The sequence below is a fragment of the Semicossyphus pulcher genome, unplaced genomic scaffold, assembly GCF_022749685.1.
Source record: "Semicossyphus pulcher isolate SPU_LCO1_2020_fin unplaced genomic scaffold, fSemPul1.0.p SCAF_5, whole genome shotgun sequence".
NCBI lineage: Eukaryota > Metazoa > Chordata > Actinopteri > Labriformes > Labridae > Semicossyphus > Semicossyphus pulcher.
In genome coordinates this window covers 7,409,217-7,427,310 of record NW_027211726.1, presented here as the reverse complement: position 1 = coordinate 7,427,310, position 18,094 = coordinate 7,409,217, and the positions used below count along the sequence as shown (strand labels likewise).

The following is an 18,094-nucleotide window of genomic DNA, read 5'->3' as shown; positions in this document are numbered from 1 at the left end:
TAATGGTTTCTTTAACTTTAGTTGTCTTTTCTCCCGCTGGTAATGGAGTATTTTCATATCAAGGAATGAACTTTTACTCAATGAACTACTTGTAACTCACAGTGACTCTGTTAGCTCACAAACAATAATGGCAATATCATACGTAAAACTAAGTCATAATATCTGTTAGTTAGAGAGTTAAGGGGGATAACCATTCTCTTTGTAATATAAAACCACAACTTGATGATGTCCATGTTATCTGACATTATCTAAGACCTATTTTAATCACAGTTATTACACTTGAGAATGAATATTTCATTTCCACGTTTATTTACATAGCGTAGGGTGTTACAATAAAATTCCTTGTCACCATTTTATTATAAATACACCATTTTAACCAAGGCTTGGTAACCCTCATTAAAATACATCCTTCAAACCTTTGTTAACGTAATAATAAAACAAATGCTTTAATGGATACAGTTTTTCATTTTTGCACCTTTTAAATGTTAGTTAAATCATGCAAAGCAAAAATATAGAGTACGAAAATAAAATGATATAGATTGCAGGTGTTGCTTTACAAAGTAGAATTCAAATAAAAACAAGTATATGGGATGAAAAATACAAATACTGGGTCTGGTGGCAAAGCTTAAAGATCTTTCTCAAAGAAATGTCAATTCATGGCTTTTAGCAGTAGTGCTCTATATAGTTATCAATGTACAGTACATACATTACATTACTTGCCTGTAAAGGGAAAAAATATTAAAATAATGTAAATCTTAGCTATTAAACATTCAAACCTTACATTTTAGCCCTGTGTGACTACCACATCTTCGACACTGAAATGTTATTACTGAGCTGTTATTATTTTAAAGTTAGATTGTAACATATTGTAGCTGGACTGTCAAAGGCTTACCTGATAACACAGTACTCATACCGTTATGGTTAGCATTGCTCATGCATCAGTCCGTTTACAGTGTAACCACTGCACCGTCTTAAAATACTCTACATCCCATTTACGTGTTCAACGGTAGCTTGCAGGCACTTACAAAGCATGGTTCAGGCCTTTAAATGAGTTCAAGATTAGATGCGGGTTACAAAATGGTCTGCTGTTAAAATAATCTGACGAAACATCGCATGAGCAAGTGGTTTTCTGTACTGTTGCATAAAATCATTGATTACAGTGTAGGTCAGAGTCCACGTTAATGCCACAGGTCCCTGGAAGACTTTTGAGGAAAGAGCAGGATATGACAGGAACTGTGTAGACAATATCTGAAACAGAAATTCAACATTGAACAAGAACATTAGACTTCAGGCCTTCAGACACTGAATAGCACGAGCATATCAAGGAAAATGTGAGGTTATTATATTAAAATTCTCTTTACGTACCTTTTAAAGTATGAATAAAAGCAGGGACTTGTATGTGTTGGTCTTAAGGTTTGATGTGTAAAGTCCAGAACTGTCAGATGATGTTAATGGTCGTTATAGGCTGGATGATCCGTCCAGTTTATGTTTCATTTCACAAGGTTAGTGTGTTGCTGTTACTCCAGGTTTTATTGGGAATGGAGTAGATGATGGCAGTGAAGCCCAGGAGAGAAAAGATCTTGAAGCTTGGCATTCTTAAAGCGGACACTCTTAGTGTTTATTTATCCTCAGAAGACTCCTTATTCTGCTCTGCAGAGTGGCGTAAATCTCTCTTTAGCTAACTTTTTTTCATTGTTCAGAAATATACACATGTACAAAGCTTCTTGTTTGTACAACAAATTTGGTTCTCCTTGACAATCAGGCTATTGATAATGAACAGTTTTGGTTATTGTGTCATACACACAATATTGTAAATAAAATCTTGTTTGTGGAACGATAAATGCTTATGATTTTATACTTTTAAAACCAAAAATATATCAAGAACACAACTTTTGCAATAGACATTGGAAATAATAGACGGCTATTGCGTACGCTGCGTACAGTACGATAATCAAAGTCCGATGAGAAAGCATAAACATTAAACTAAAGTATGTGAAATATACAATAAACAAAATTATTCAACTTGTAAAAAATTAAATATTAAAAGTCCTGTAACAACCACATGCAGAGCAGAATAAAGGGAGCCCTTATTCCACTGAGAATTAGGCATCTGGTGAACACTGTGGTTTTATAGTGTATCCTTCCTTTAAAAATCATTCCTTTAGGACTCATCAGTATCGACGGCTGTAGCTTGGTGAACTGTAGGAGGTGGAAGAGAAGGTTGTTGTGAAACTGGATCCAGTGGCATCAAAGCTGCCTCTTCTGGAGCCTGACCTGGAACCAGTTCTTGAGCCAGACCGTGACCCAGTCGCGGAACCTGACCCGCTCATGCTGTAGGGACTATAGAGGCCTTTGCTTGATTGAGATGATGCTTCAAGTAGTCGCAGACCAGTCCCCTCTTCAACCATGCTTCTTTCCATGGCGTCCTTGTAAGAGATTTTAAGCTTGGTTTTAGGGCACGTGAGGTATTTTGAGTATGCGCTAACATCTCGTAACTTCTGTGCAGTGCGTGCATCTAAGGTGCCCTTCTTTACGGCCTCATCTATGGAGACTCTGCTGGTAATATCGGGTTCAATCAATCCACCAGTGAGATACTGGACCTCAAGGAATCTCTGCCCGGCTTCATAGTACAGCCAGCCTTTCTTTAGAGCTTGGGCTGCTGACATTTTGGTTTTGGTTCTGGGATCCTCAAATCCATTGCAAGCCTTCTGGGCTAGACTGATGCGGTCCACCATGATTTTATCCACAAGCCCTTTGTTCATCGCATCTGCGACAGAGAATTTCTCTCCAGTATTTGGGTCTATGATACCTCCAGTGCAGGCCTGAGCTTCCAGCAACCTTTGACCTGTTATATTGTCCACAAGGTTTCTGTGTATTGCCTCTGTGACAGACACCTTCTCCAGTGTTTCTGTGTCTAAGATGCCAGCCACAGGACCAGTTTCCTCTGTTGGGTCGTTCCACGTGGTTGCTGGTGTTTTCATAGAAGGTACTGGGCTCATGTTGTAAGAGGAAGAGGAGCCAAAGGAGGAGGAACGCGATCTGACACCGCCCACGTTTCCAGAAAGCATGTCTGCAAACTCTGTGATGGACAGGGTTCCTGCACGGTACTGATCCAGAGCCGACTTATCAATCAGGCCTTTTGAGATTGCGTCGTCAATGTCATACTGCCGACCGGACCTTCTGTCAATAATCATGGATTTCACAACTCCATCGGATGAGGTGATGGTAATTTCTTCCCATTCACACTCCTGCTCTGCAAGCTCAAGGTAGGTCTGGTGGTCAATGAGCCCTTTCTGGTACGCCTCATACACGGACATCTCTTTGCCTGTCTCAGGATCAACGATGACAACCCTGCGTTTGCGCACAGAGGACTTAGATGATGTCTTCCTCTCGCGCTTCTTTTCTTTCAGCAGCAGAAGAGCAAGGCCTGTTTCTGGGTCTGTCATGCATCTCTCCATCAGCTGCAGGTATGTGAGATTTTCCTCAGTGTTGGGGTCAAAGAAGCCCTTTGTGTCATCAGATGGGTCAGTTAGGATTTCATTCATTTCTTCGTCAAAGAGGCCGCGTTCATATGCCGTTTCAACTGGCAAACGATGGCTCTCCTGTGGGTCAATGATTCCGCCAGTAGCAATTTGGGCCTCTAGCAGACGAATGCCATGATCTTTCAGAATGAGGCCCTTTTTCATGGCCTGGAACAGTGAGATGACCTTGCCAGAATAAGGGTCCTTGTAGCCTGTGACAGCTCGTTCAGCTGAAAGGAGTTTATCTTTAAACTCTGGGCCAACGACACCCATCTTCACAGCTTCAGTGACATTTAGTTTCAGGGATTTAATAGGATCAATAACGTACCCTGTGGCGGCTTGGGCCTCAAGAAGCTCAAAGGCAGTCCCTGGTCTGATCATGTTCTTCTTCATTGCTTGGTAAATTGACAGACGGTCCTTGCTTGATTCCACATACACACCAGCAATACAACTGGTACCCTCAAGGAACTTCTTCAGGTCTCTGCTGACTTCCTCCACAGTGAGGATACCCTCAGTGAGTTCGTTGTATGTCTTCTGATCAATAATCTGTGACCGAAGCAGCTCTTCGACAGTGATCTGCTTTCTGAGACCCTTGAAAAGAAGTCTTCTGTCTGCCAGCGAGAGTAGTCGCAATCCACTTTCTTTATCAACTCTGCATCTTTTCAGCAGCTGAGCATAAGACTGTTTCTCTTCTGTTGTTGGATCAGTGTAAACTCGCACATCCGCAGTGGGTTCAGATATTCTGTCAAGTGTCTCCTTATTGATGTATCCACGCTGCATAGCAACGTCTGTGGGGAGGTGGAAGTAGTAATCAGGATCCATTAAACCACCAGTTGCATTCTGGGCTTCCAAAAGTCCCAAAGCATAATCCTCAGAAACAAGGTCTTTTTTCATTGCCTGGAAGAGAGAAATGACTTTCCCGCTGTATGGATCTTTGTAACCTGTAACTGCTCTTTCAGCGGAGAGCAGTTTGTCATGTAGCTCAGGGCCCACGAGCCCCTTGCGTACAGCTTCGTCAACTGTTAGAAGTTCATCTTTCACAGGGTCAATCATGAATCCTGTTGCCGCTTGGGCCTCGAGGAGATTCAAAGCAACCTCAGGCTTAATCTTTCCGCTCTTCATAGCCTGGTAGATGCTGATCTTTGGAGGACTGTCTGACATGATTCCAGCAATGCAACCGGTACCAAAGAGGTACTGTTTGACTGATGGCATTTCCATTGCCTCACGAATAGTCATCTTTTCTTGTTTCAAAAGGTTAAATGTGTTCAAGTCAATAATTCGAGCCCTGTAAAGCTCCTCAATAGTAACTCTTCTTCTGATTATATCACATGACATGCCCTGCTCTGACTTTAGGGTCTCCCTTTGTTCGATGATTTCAATGATGATGATTAGCATTCTGTCCTTTGTGATTTGCCCTAAGCGATACTGCTCCATGAGGCGGCGTCTTTCCTCTTCTGGAAGCATGTTTGAGTTCATGACTTCCCAAATGGTCATACTCTTTCCTGCAAGACCCTTATGAGGGATCTCAATTTGAGTGTTAGCTAGATCTGTTTGGGCTTGCTCCTCTGTGTACTGATATGACTTCTCAACAGGAGCAGGGGCTTCGACCTTTGTCAGAGGCAAGTAGCACAGACCAGAGATGGGATCTCTTTCACTTTTCTCCACTAACTGCTTGTAAGTCACACTTTCATTGGTGTTGGGATTTGTGAAGCCTTTAACATCACCTGAGGGCTCATTGAAGGACTTGGACATTTGTTTACTCAAGTAGCCACGCTGAATGGCCACATCGTTGGGAACACGATGGCTGCTGACAGGATCAACGATCCCCCCTGTAGTAAACTGAGCCTCTATGAGAGGAATCGCATGCTCCCTCAGAACAAGCTCTTTCTTCATGGCTTGGAATAGAGAAATCTTATTGCCTGTATACGGGTCTTTGTATCCCATCACTGCTTTTTCAGCTGAGAGAAGTTTCTCATGAAGCTCTGGCCCAACAACTCCCTCCTTCACCGCATCATCCACAGAGTGTTTCAGATTTTTGACCGGATCAGATATGAAACCAGTTCCAGCTTGGGCCTCCAATAGTGCGAGCCCAGTGTTTTGTTGCAAAATGTTCTTTTTCATTGCCTGGTATATGCTCAACTTCTCCTTTGAGTCTCCCATAGTAACACCATCAATTCGGTCTGTTCCCTGCAAGTACTTCTTGACCTTGTCAGTTTCACTAACTTCTTTAGGTGTCTTTTGTCCCTTTTCTAGTTGCTCAAATGTAGCCTTATCAATGATGTTGGAATCAAGCAACGAGCGTGCAGTGACTGGTGCCCTAAGGCCTTCAAAACAGGCGTCTTCCTTAGTTTTGTCCTCTTTTTCCTCGACCATTGTTATCACAATCTTGATGAGCCTCTCAATGGTCACCTGCCCCATACGATATCGGCGAATCAGCTCTATTCTCTGCTCCTCAGTGATGTATTCAGAGTGAATGATTTCCCAAATTGTGACTTTTCTTCCTTTGAAAGGGCCGTACTCGAGGTCCATCGTAGCCTGGTTCAAAACCTCTTTTGTCTTAGCCTCTGTAATCTGTTTGTCTTCTTTTGGCTTTGCAGCCTTCTTTGAAAGAGAAAGCAGGGGTAGTCCAGTTTCTTTGTCTGTGACACATTTATTCATGAGCTGAGCATAGGTTAAATCCTCTTGTGAGTTAGGATCATAAAAGACCTTTGTTTCATCCGTGTTTTGGTTCAAGGTCTTGCTGATTTCCTCATCAAAATATCCACGCTTGCAGGCGACGTCATGTGGGATGCGATAGCTTTTTACAGGGTCAATAATTCCACCTGTTGAGAGTTGTGCCTCAAGCAGGCGAATGCCATGATCTTTCTTAATGAGGCCTTTGTTCATGGCTTCATACAGAGACACTGTCTTTCCAGTATACGGATCTTTGTAGCCGCTGACAGCTCTCTCTGCCGACAGAAGTCGTTCATGCAACTCTGGTCCCACAAGACCCGACTTAACAGCTTCGTCAACAGGGACCCTCTCGTTTTTGACCGGATCGATTACAAACCCAGTCGCTGCTTGAGCTTCGAGAAGGTTCGCCACAGTTTCTGGTGACAGTAAATCGTTCTTCATAGCTTGATAGAAAGGCATTTTCTCCTTGGTTGGTTCATTCAACAGTCCAGCAATGCTTGGTGTTCCTTGTAGTGCCTTCTTCACAGGCTCCATCTCAGCGATCTCTTTAACTGTTATTTTGCCATTACTCAACTTGTTGAACAAGTCTTTGTTGATAATCTTAGACTCTAACAGTTCATTGGCAGAGACCGGAGCCCTCAGACCATTGAACACATTTCCATTATTCTTCTCCTTGTCTTCCACCACGGTGATGACAATTTTAATGATCTTCTCTACCGTGATCTTGCCTGTCTTGTACTGGCGAATCAATTCCCTTCTTTGCTCTACAGTGAAATATTCAGAATTGATAACTTCCCAAATGGTGACAGTTTTGCCTTTGAACTTTCCAAAAGGCACGTCAACCTTTGACATGCTTAATATGTCTTTAGTCTCCTGGTCTGTGTATGTTCTCTCACTTTCAGCAGCTTTCTCCGTTACTGGTAACACCAACATTCCTGTCTCTGCATCCTTGGTGCATTTCTCCAGCAACTGTTTATAAGTGAGTTGCTCCTGAGTGCTGGGGTCAATAAATAATTTGCAATCATCACTGGGATCGGTGAGTTTCTTGTTCATGTCTGCATCAAACTGGCCTTGCTTATAGGCAGTCTGAAGTGGCACTCTGTGACTATTGATCGGGTCAATGATACCACCAGTAGCAAGCTGTACATCTAGGAATTTGGTGGCCGGATCCTTTTCAATAAGTCCCTTCTTCATGGCCTCAAAGAGAGAGATCTTAGCTCCAGTATAGGGATCTTTGAAGCCAGTGGCTGCACGCTCTGCAGATAGCATTTTATCGTGTAACTCAGGGCCAATTAACTCATCTTTAACAGCATCATCTACAGAGAAGAGTTTATTCTTCACTGGATCTACGATGTAACCAGAAGCTGCTTGAGCTTCCAGGAGCATTGTGGCAGTGTTAGGAGTAATCTTGTTCATTTTCATGGCCTGATAAACACTCATTTTCTCTTTGGATGGAGTCAAGACACCTCCAATAGAGTTCTGACCCTTAAGACATGACTTAACTTTATCAGTCTTTCCAAGTTCTTGCACAGAGGCTTTGCCCTTTTTCAATTTGTCAAACTCCTTTTTGGTCAGGACACCGATGTCATGGAGCCTTTCAGCAGGGACTTTCTCTCTTATGCCATCGAATGCTAAAGGTGATTCTCCATCTTTCTTTCCTCCATCAACATCAACAGATCCATTGAAAACTTTCTTTGTTGTTCCCACCATTGTCATGGCAACTAACTGCTCCTCAGGTACCTCATCAGTTTGGACTTCAATTTCCTTGGTTTTGGAAGCGGCCGGTTTGGAGGTAACCTCAAGACTCTTAAGTTTCTCTCTGAGCTTTTTGTTTTCCTCTCCCAGGAGTTTTTCTTGTTCAAGCCTTTTCTTTTCGAGCACCTCCATTTCTTTCTGCTGGTTATTCATCTCTGCTTCAGCACCCTTTTGTTTCTTGATAGCTTCATCCATAATGGCCTGAAGTTTCTTCTTCTCCTCTTCCATTAGTTTCCGCTGACGTTCTTGTTCATCCTTGAGAGCTTTGGCTTTGTTCACTTCGTCCTCAAACTGTTTCTGAAGCTTCTTTTTCTCATCTTCCACAGCCTTTTCTCTTTTCAACAACAGTTCCTTCTCTGTGAGGAAGGACTGCTGAAGAACGGCCTTCTGTTGCTCAATTTGTTCTTGTTGGGCATTTGCCATCTATTTGGAACAAAGAAGAAAAGACAGTAGTGAAATATCATTGCATTGTAACTCAAAAGGTTTAAAGTAAAGGTTCAACAATTTAGGAAGGTTTCTTTGCTTGCTGAGAGACAAGAGACCCATTGTCATGTCTGGATGCTATATGGGGCTTAGCATTACATAAAGACTATCTTCCCCTGTTGCCTGTCTTTATGATGAGCTAACTGTCCCCTCACAGTAGCTTTGTATTTTACATACAGACACGAGTTCGAAATTGATCTATTCATCAAACTATCAGCAAGAAAGCAAATATTCCCAAAAGTTTTTTAACGATTAACTAGTGATTATTTGAACTCTGCAGTATTGCATTTTAAATGACATTCATATAAATTGCTGGATGTTAATTTAAGTCTCTGCAATTTACATGAAATGTTACATTTGCTTTCACCAATACTGTAGTTAGTGTGTTTTACAGGATTGTGTTAATTGCAATTTCCTGTCATGTTAATCATATCAAAATACCTCTTTGGATTTTTTCTGAAGCTCCTCCGCGTCTTTCTTCAGTTTCTCCCTCTCTTTTTCAAGGTCAGCGATGGCTTTCTTCAAGTCGTCAGCCTCTCTGGTGCTCTGTAGCCTCTGTGTCTCCAACTTTTGAACAACCGTTTCTGTAGTTTGCTTTTCTGTCTCTTGCAAACGTGCTTTTGCTTCATCGGCTTGATTCTTAAACTTCTTCGCCTCCTTTTCAGCCTTTGCCTGAGCATCACTGAGCTCTTTCACCCTCAATCTCAGTTTCTCTGCCTCAGCGGAAACTTCCAGCTGCCTCTTTCTCTCAGCCTCTAATGACTTTTGGAAACCCTCTGTCTCCTGGTCAAGGCGCTGCTGGATCTGTTGTTTGTCCTCTTGTAGTTTCTTAGCCTTTTCCTGTGCCTGGTTCTTCTGCTTTTGGAGCTGCTCTGCCTCAGCTTTCAGTTTTGTAGCCTCCTGGATTGCCTGCATTTTCTCCTTGAGCATTTTCTCTGCAAGTGCCCTCTGCTCAGTCAGGTCAGACTCAGCGACCTGTCTCTGTCTCGCTGCTTCCTCAGCTTCCACACTAAGTCTTGCAGCGTCCTCGGCCAGACTCTTCATTTTCTCTGCTTCCTCTGCGAGTAATTTCTGAGTATTATCTTTGTCTTTCTTCATGAGTCGTTTATTTTCCTCCTCGATCTTAAGCTTAAGTTTCAGGAGCTCATCCATCTGCTTCTTGACCTTGGACAGCTCATCCGCCACCTGAGCCTTTTGCTTGACAGCATCATTTACTTCACCCTTAACTCGCTGAAGCTCCTCATCCAACACAGCTTTCTGCTTATCAGTCTCATCCAGCTTCAGTTTCACCACGGTGAGCTCCTTCTCCACCTGAGACTTCTGCTTAACTGCTTGTTCTGCTTCTTTTTTGTGCTTGGCCATCTCTGCATCAGCCTGCTGCTTCTGCTTCAGAGCTGCTGCTTCAGCTGCCGCTCGCTTGGAGGCCTCTGCTTCTGCTTCCTTCTTCAGTTTCTCTGCGTCTTTCTGAGCTTTGGCCTGTTTTGCAGCTTCGTCCTCTGCAGCTTTTTTCTGTTTTTCAGCCTCCTCAGCTTTTTGACGGAGCAGGGCGGCCTCCTTCTCTGCTTTCTCTTTGGCTTTCTCGGCTGCTTGTGCAAGTTTCTTTGCATTTTCAAACTCGCCTTTAAGCTTTTCCTGAGCTAGTGTGTCTTCCTTATTCTTGCTGAGAACATCTTGGGCTTTTTGCTCTGCGGCAGTGCATTTCTGTGCTGCCTCTTTGGCCAAAACGACCTGCTTCTCTGCGTCTTTCGCGGCCTTGTCTTTCTGTTTATTGGCTTCTTCAGCTTTCTTTTTGAGGCGTTCGACTTCCTCCTTGGCAGCTTTGCACTGTCGAGCTGCCTCTTCTTCGGCTGCTGTAATCCTCTTCACCTTCTCCTCGGATTCTTTCCTTTTCTTCTCCTCCTCAGCCGCAAGCTTCCTCAGTTTCTCAGCCTCTTGCTCAGCCTTCACTTTGCTCTTTTGCGTCTCATCTGCAATAGCCTTCAGTTTCTTTAATTCCGCCTCCAAACTTGACTTGTCTTTTGATGCTTTCTCAAAGTTGATCTTAATGATGTGAATTTCTTCTTCAACCACCTTCTTTTGCTTCAGAGTTTCCTCCACAATGGTTTTTTGTCTCACTAACTCGGTGTCAGACGAGCTCTTCAGGTGTGTGATTTTCTCTTGTATGTCTTGTTTATGCTGAGCGGCTTGATCCTCCAGCAGCTTCCTCTGATAGGCTTCATCCTCGGCTTTTCTCTTCAGTCTTTCATTTTCTGCTTCTTTGGCCTTCAGGGCGATCTCAGCTTCAGTCTTCAAACGAGTCGCCTCGTTGATGGCGGCCAGCTTCTCTTTGAGTATTTTCTCCGCCTCGGCTCTCTGCCTTGCTGCCTCATCCTCTGCGATCTGCCTCTGCTTCTTCGCCTCTTCAGCGACCGATCTCAGTCTGGTCGCTTCCTCGGCAAGTTGTTTCATTTTTAATGCTTCAGACTCGAGAAGCTGCTTGCTCTTCTCTGTGTTGGACAGCGTCTGCTTCTCAGCTTGAGTCTTCATCTGGAGAAGAGCCTCCATTTCACTTCTGACTTTAGCCAGCTCATCCTCCAGTTGTTTCCTCTGCTTTTCAGCAGCATTCACCTCGTTCTTCAGACGCTGCAGCTCACTGTCCAACAGGCCTCTCTGCTGTTCAGCATGTTCAAAGTCAGACTTGAGTCGTATGCATTCCTGTTCAGCAGACAGCTTTTGCTGGGCTATTTGTTCTGCAAATTTCCTCTGTTTTTCCAGCTCTTTTTCTGCATTCTCCTTCTGTTTCAGAGCGGCTTCTTCAGCTTTAGCCTTCTTCTTGGCATCACGCTCCGCCTCAACTTTCTGCCTCTCTGCTTCCTCTTGAGTCTGGCTCTTCTTTTGAGCTTCCTCCTCAGCTTGTAGCCTCAAGCGGAGAGCCTCATTGGCTTTCTGTCTCCATGTTTCAAGCTCTCTTTCTGCTTCCTCTCTAGCTTTGTTGGCTTCCTCTTGTTGTCTCCTAAGTTTCTCCGCCTCCTCCTGCAGCTGAAGCACAGTGCCCTGCTCCTTCTTAAGGGATTCCTCAAGTTTAGTTGCCTTTATGTTGAATGACATGGATGTGGTTTGCAGCTGTGTGGCAGCAGACTGTTGGGCCACCTCCTCGACTACCTTGATCTGCCTCAGTTTCTCCTCCTCAGCTTGCTTCATGCGCCTGTCTGCCTCCTCAGCTTGCATTTTGAATTTCTGCAGATCATCCAGAGCTTTCTGCTTCTGCTTGGCAGCTTCTTTTTCTGCCTCAGATTTACGCTTCAGCTCGTCTTCTGCATTTTTCTTTTTCTGAGTCTCCTCGGTCACTTGCTTGCGGAGCCTTTCTGCCTCCTCTTGAGCAGCTTTCCTGAGCTTCTCGGCCTCGCCGGCCTTGTCTCGGAGGGTCTGTAACTCAGCCTCAGCTGTGCCCTTCTGTTTTATTGTCGTCTCTAACTGGATTCTAATTATGTGGATTTCCTCCTCAATTTTAGTCCGACTGCTCAGCGCCTCTTCCAGCTGATGACTCTTGGACTTGATCTCCTGCTCAGACAGATTCTTCAGATGATGCAGCTCCTGCTGTATGTTCTGTTTCTGTTTCTCAGCGTCCACTGCGACATCCTGCCTCTTGCTGGCCTCCTCCTTCATCTTTAACTTCAGCTCCTGAGCCTCTTGTTCTGCTTTGGCCACAGATTTAGCCTGAGCCTCAGCCAACTGCTTCTGTTTGTCTAACTCAGCTTGTATCTCTGCCATCCTCCTCCTCTCCTCTTCTTTGAGTTTTTCAGAAGCTTTCTGTATTAGTAGGCGCAAAGAGGGAGCAAAGGAAATGGAGAGAAAGTTAAAGGTGTTAGAGAATAAATGAAAATTCAATATGAAAGTTATAAAACATGTAGGTACATGAAAATGTAAATACATGAAAATATGTTACAGTTAATTCTCTACTACAAGTAGTTGTTTTACTAGAAGGAAAATACTGTATAGGGAAATGCTTGTCATGTTTCTTTAATGTATGGCACACAGGATGACTCTTTACGTCACGACACAGCACAACACTACACTTCACTGTCATGCAGCTGTTTTTATTCACCAGCGTTTTATAAAGTCTGTCTAATAAGTCCTGCTCAAAACAATCAGCAGTGTGTGCTACCGGCTTGCTACAAATAATAGACATATGTTTGTTAACTAGCAGGGCTGTCACTTTCCATCATACTCAAGTTCGAACAAATTCAACGTGAAATGGAATTTGTTCGAATAATATCGAATTCCCCCACGTACGTGGTGCTACATGCAGCGCTTCTGAGGTGAGCTGGTGTTGAGATGATCAGTTCTGTTGCACGGTCGTAAACTAGAAGTGTTGCTCTGTTTTGGGAACATCTGAGTGCATGACGTGGGGTGGTAGAGCGAGAGAGAGAGAATGGAAGTGTGTGTGCACGAGTAACGTGAAGTGTCGGGGACCGGAGCAGCGGAAGAGCAGAAGAAAGACAGAACAGAACTTATTAAAGTGACGGGAGTTAGCCCCGAAGCTAGCTACAGCTTCAGCCCCGGAGAAGAACAACAATAAGTCTCCCGTGTGCTTTCTGACTACAGTCGCTGAAGCAGGAAAGGTTAACAACGGCTCGGCTCGTTAGTGTCCCCCATTAGTTTGTAGCAGGGGGCGTATTATCGCCATCTGTTGGAATACATGGCGCACTACTTGAAACGTGATCGCACTCTGGGACTCTGGAAAGCAGATTACTGATTTGCTCGTGGGAAGTGTTTTCTGCTGCGCTTCAATTTTGATTCGAAACAGTTCAAACTATTAATATTTCACCAGGTTCGAACAATATATCTAATTTTGATTGAAAAGTGACAGCTCTATTAACTAGTAATATCACATTTAGCTTCTGTGTGACACGTGTGTTGTACGCATGTATATCAACTTAAACATATCATGTTCAGGTTTCTAATGGAACTTGTTGCACAATTCAGTCAGCATTCATATAAAAAAAGAAAAGAAATAGGGAGGCAATTAATAATTATCAGCATGCAAAAAGTGGGAAAGATAATAGCTCAAGAATTTCAGTAGAAATATTATATGGACTATCGCCCCAACGGGTCTGAATACGAGCGTAATCACAACCAAGAATAGCAAAGTGATGCAGCAAACAAAGCATGAATTCATGTTGCACAGAACACAAAGTAAGCTCGGATTAAAATGTAAGAGACGAGACAGAAATCCTACATTAAGATGAGTTAATTCACAGTTAGGCCACAGCAAGGGATGAGCGCTTCAGTGAAAATGAGCAATGCTTTATGTAACCGTACAGGTGACTGACAGCTAAAAGGAAGGTCCAACACTTTAGAGGCCTGTCACATTGATCATATTGAGCTTAAGTTTAGGACATTCAGCAGCAGCTTCCTGTCTCTGTTTGCTAGTGCAAATCAGTGGAAGGACTTTGCTAATTGCTTCAGTCATTTTTAAAGCAATAGTGAATAGTGCTTGTAATAAGATAAATTAAACAGCAAACCCTGTATGAACTGTATTTGTGAAATGAATAAGAGCTTGGTACAGGAAGCTGATGCTCAGATCTGGATGACCTGAAAACAGGCTCAATAATAAAAGGTCTCTAAATAATCCTGAACCTTCCTTCACTACACAGAAGGGTCTGATGTTCGGAGCAATGACATGAACTGAGAGGGTCTTTTTTTTTTTAAATACCTGGTGCTTTGGGGTTAACTCATCTCTTAAGCGTGTGATTAATATTCATCATGACAAAGCACTGGCGAGCAGGTCAAAAGGATCAAACACAATAGAAAGTTAGAAAAGAAAAAAAAAGTAGAGGAGAAGGTAATCAGCCAAACTGAAGCCTTCAAATCACAAGTGTGGGTGATTTCAAGAGAAAAGAAAGAAGCAAATTTGTCGGACGAGCAGTTGAGCAGTAAGAAAATGTGACTGAATTCAGGGTTCTACGTACAGACTATGTGACATGATTTCACTCAATACACAGAGTAGGGAAATGGGAGACATGTGCTGTAGTGGGGATGTGATGTCTTAAAACAGTTTGCTTCACCACTGTACGCTTTCCTTTCACTCGACACAGATTTAGACTCTTTCATTTTGAGTGCCAAGATCTTCCAAGTATTTGATGACAGATTGTTTCCCATACATCGTTCAGTTAGCAGGTAAAGGTGGCGATGTTTGTGTTAGTGGGAACCTGCAGCTGCTAGTCTTCACAGCTTGTGTGTAATTACCTCCTCATCCTCCAGGCGGCGCTGTGTCTCTATGATGAACTTAATGTACTGGCTGTTGAGAGTCATCAGCTCACTGTAGCGGGTCCTCAGAGTCACATACTGTAATAAACGCAGCAGCACAGAGGAGTTAACAGACTTCACCAGTTTAGCTAACATCTTTCAAATATACTGAGGATTATTTAAAAGGCTGTTTTAGAAGTACAGACAACCTTGCACCCCATCGGCTACAGTCTGATGACTGATGCCTCTGGGGACACCTGTGAACATGCCGGAGCATGTAGCCGGCAGTTAGTGATAAAGGACTTCCTTAACGGGTCTTACCTTCGCTGAAATTTCAACATCATGATGCAGATTAGTAAAAAGTCAAAATGAGCTTTGTGAGGTCTGTCCTCAAGAGGAGAAGAAAACTACTTTTAAAATGCTTGTATGTTCAACGGAGGTCGGCTCGATCATTTCTGATGCATTCGAGGAAGTCGGGAAATCTGAACGCTGAACAGCTTTCGTGACACAGCGTCGAGGGAATTTTTCTCAAGTTGAATTGTAGATCTAGAACAGATTGTAAACTGAACCTACATGCAGATGTCTGTTTATAGAGATTAATAAGAAGCTAAATCATTGTTGACTGTTTTTCCTGCAGATACGTGATTGGTCAATACTACTCGGACTACAAGCGTACTACAAACAGAAACCAGAACACTTGCCGTACCGGAAATCCACGTCCCTACAGTATTGATGAAACAAGCAGCTGAAAAGTCATACTTAACCAAAACACTCAAAGTGGACGCATGCATTTACCTCCTGAATGATGTTATCAGATGCACACTCCATTTTAGGTTTCTTTAAAGGAGACGCGATGGGATCCTGCAGGGCTTTGTAAGTCAAAAGCTGGAACTCGTAGTCCTATAAAAGTAGAAAACATTCTTAGAACAAGCATAAAAATATAGTTCCTTACGCCGAGATGATGAAAATATAAGTGCAAACCTTGACTGAATCAATGTAAGCCTTCGCATTGTTCTGGCAATTGTCAATCTTGTCCTTGTTCGTCTCAATCTCTTCCAGGAGTTTCTGTAAAACAGACAAAATTTCACTATTAAATGTCTTTTTTTACATTTTTAAAGTGCATTCCAGTTATTTATCTACTTTTTTTTTACAAAGCTATAAACACGTCTATTTATCATACTTTAAACACTTAACCTCCATTATATAACTGCCAGTGAGTAGCTGAACTGGGTAAAGTAAGGCTGCTTTGAAAGTGTCTGAATCTGTGGCATCAGCTTGACCACCAGGGGGCACAATAGCTGTTTCCTTTACCTTACACAGCTCATTCTTTTCTTTACAATACCTTCTCCTCTGCCAGCTGCTCCTTGAGAGCCTTGCTGTCGCCGATAGGCACAGCTTGAATCTTCTCCTGCCTCTGCCTCGCCTCTCCCAGCCAGCGGATCAGCCACTCGTAGTTTCCGTGGTAGGACTTCATGTTGCGTCCGAGGAGGTCGAGCTCCCGCTGCCTGAGGTTGATCTGAGCGAACACGGCCTGCCAGCGCTCCAGCAGGCTGCTGACCAGCTGACGGTAATGCTCCAGCTCGGCGTCGCGCTCGCTGTGGATCCTCGTCATCTTGTCGTTGATGGCCGTCGCCCTCTTCAGCTCGTCCTGCAGGCGGTCAAATACCACCTGGTCGGCCTCGACTTCAGCCTGCATCGACTGTCCGACAAAAGAGCAATGACATAGTTTAGCACAGGTTAATTTGCAGATTGATTGTAGATGTGAAGGAACAGGTCACATCTTCCCAAACAGAAGAAATACCTTCAGCTGGCTGTGCTGGTCCTCCACCTCCTTCTCTGTAGCTGGCACTTTGCTAACATCACGCAGACGGGTCTCATAGTTCTTCAGCGTGTTCTCAGCGTCTTTAGTGTTTCTGATCACAACATCGATGGTCTTCAGCCTGAAAACAACACGTTTGCACTTATAAAGAGCACAATATAGGTTGGTAATTCAGAAAGTGTTCAGAGAGTCACAAAGCCTCACTTGTCCAGGTAGACGGAGGACAGGCCGTAGACGTGGTCCATCTTCTTCAGCGTGACGTCCAGTTCGGAGCGCAGCAGCGGGGCGGAGCTCGACTGCTGAGGAGACGCCAGGACCTCCTCCGTCTTCTCAGAGATGGAGTGCAAGTCTTTCTTTAAGCCCTCCAACTCAGACTGGACTTTCTGTCAGTGGAAGATAGAGGTGATTTAGTGAACTCATTTTTTTGGCAGTAAAACCAGTTAGTAGGATACGTAACAGGATACATGCTGAGTTTAAACACAAATAAACTAAGGCCTTGTTCAGACTGCCAGCCCAAATCAATTTTTTGACTTGATTTTTTGAGTTTTAGAAAGTCAGGACCACAAAAAACACATGAAATTGGGGCACCGGTTTAGCTCAGTGGTTAAGTAGCGTGCACCCCCATGTTTAGAGGCCCTCGACACAGCAGCCCCTGGGTTCAACTCCGACCTTTACCACCCCATTCTCTCTTCCAACTCTATCTACTGTCCCGATACAATAAAGCCAGAAAAATCTGATCCAAGCTACATTTTTTGATGGTTTGAAATGCGATTCCGGTAAAGTTTCTACAAATGCGTCTCAGTCTGGACGCTCTGTCTGCACAATTCATCAGAGTCATCTGAGCGGCTGTGAAGAATCCATTTGACTACTAGCAGCTGCTCATGTGACACAGCAAATGTCTGCACCACTCATTCACAGTGCGATTGTTTCTAGAAACAACACAGATTAAGGTTATTCTTTCTCCTGCTGCAGCTGACTTTGTGCTCAAGTTTTATTATATTACCATTTGCTCTGAGGTCTTCTGGGCGCAGGCTTTGAGCGGCTCCTTGTCCACAGGCTGGCGGAGGCGAGTCACTGTGCGATTCTCGCATCCCTCCAGCCTCAGACGAAGGTCCTTGATGTTTGTCAGGTAAGTCTTGCACATCGACTCGTCTTGCTCTCCTGGTTGGATTGCAGAAATAGATATCGATATTATTTGTTTGCAGAGAAAAGAAAAGTGGGAGAAAAAAGCTGGTTGTTAGTTCAAGTCGGGGAGTTGATTGTGTGTAAGAAGAAGAAACAAGGCATTCTCCTAAAGTTAGTAAATTATCTTAAACTAATTTAAAAGCTATTTTAAATATTACAGTTGTTACATCATTTGTATTCTGGTGTTGTGTGTTAGACATTAAATCCAACATTCCTCGACAATAAACATCTTAATACTAAAAGGTGCCTTAGTAAAATTACTCTCTATGATTTGTTAATGTATCTATGTCACATTTTACACAATTAATTTACTTCTTATGATTTATTCTATGGTTCTATGATGATTATCTGTTAGATCTGTTAATCTATTTATAAGGTGATTCAATCATTAGGTGATTCAGACTAGAAACCCATGCACAGAGACAAGAAT

The 18,094-nt window shown here is 43.4% G+C and overlaps 1 protein-coding gene across 12 annotated transcripts in view; it reads right to left on the bottom strand.

Annotated features, from left to right (window-relative positions):
• Window positions 1-286: 286 nt before the first annotated feature.
• Window positions 287-18,094, bottom strand: part of pleca (plectin a) — an 85,436-nt gene continuing 67,628 nt past the window's right edge. For all 12 annotated transcript variants that reach the window (XM_069681667.1, XM_069681670.1, XM_069681674.1 and 9 more), the window contains 10 exons: window positions 17,483-17,640; window positions 16,684-16,862; window positions 16,462-16,600; window positions 16,003-16,359; window positions 15,642-15,725; window positions 15,456-15,560; window positions 14,661-14,759; window positions 8,874-12,221; window positions 1,366-8,372; window positions 287-1,248 (listed from right to left, as the gene is read on the bottom strand). In XM_069681667.1, coding sequence (XP_069537768.1) covers window positions 2,172-8,372; window positions 8,874-12,221; window positions 14,661-14,759; window positions 15,456-15,560; window positions 15,642-15,725; window positions 16,003-16,359; window positions 16,462-16,600; window positions 16,684-16,862; window positions 17,483-17,640 — 10,670 coding nt within the window. In that variant the 3' untranslated portion in view covers window positions 287-1,248; window positions 1,366-2,171. The remainder of the gene's footprint in view (window positions 1,249-1,365; window positions 8,373-8,873; window positions 12,222-14,660; window positions 14,760-15,455; window positions 15,561-15,641; window positions 15,726-16,002; window positions 16,360-16,461; window positions 16,601-16,683; window positions 16,863-17,482; window positions 17,641-18,094) is intronic.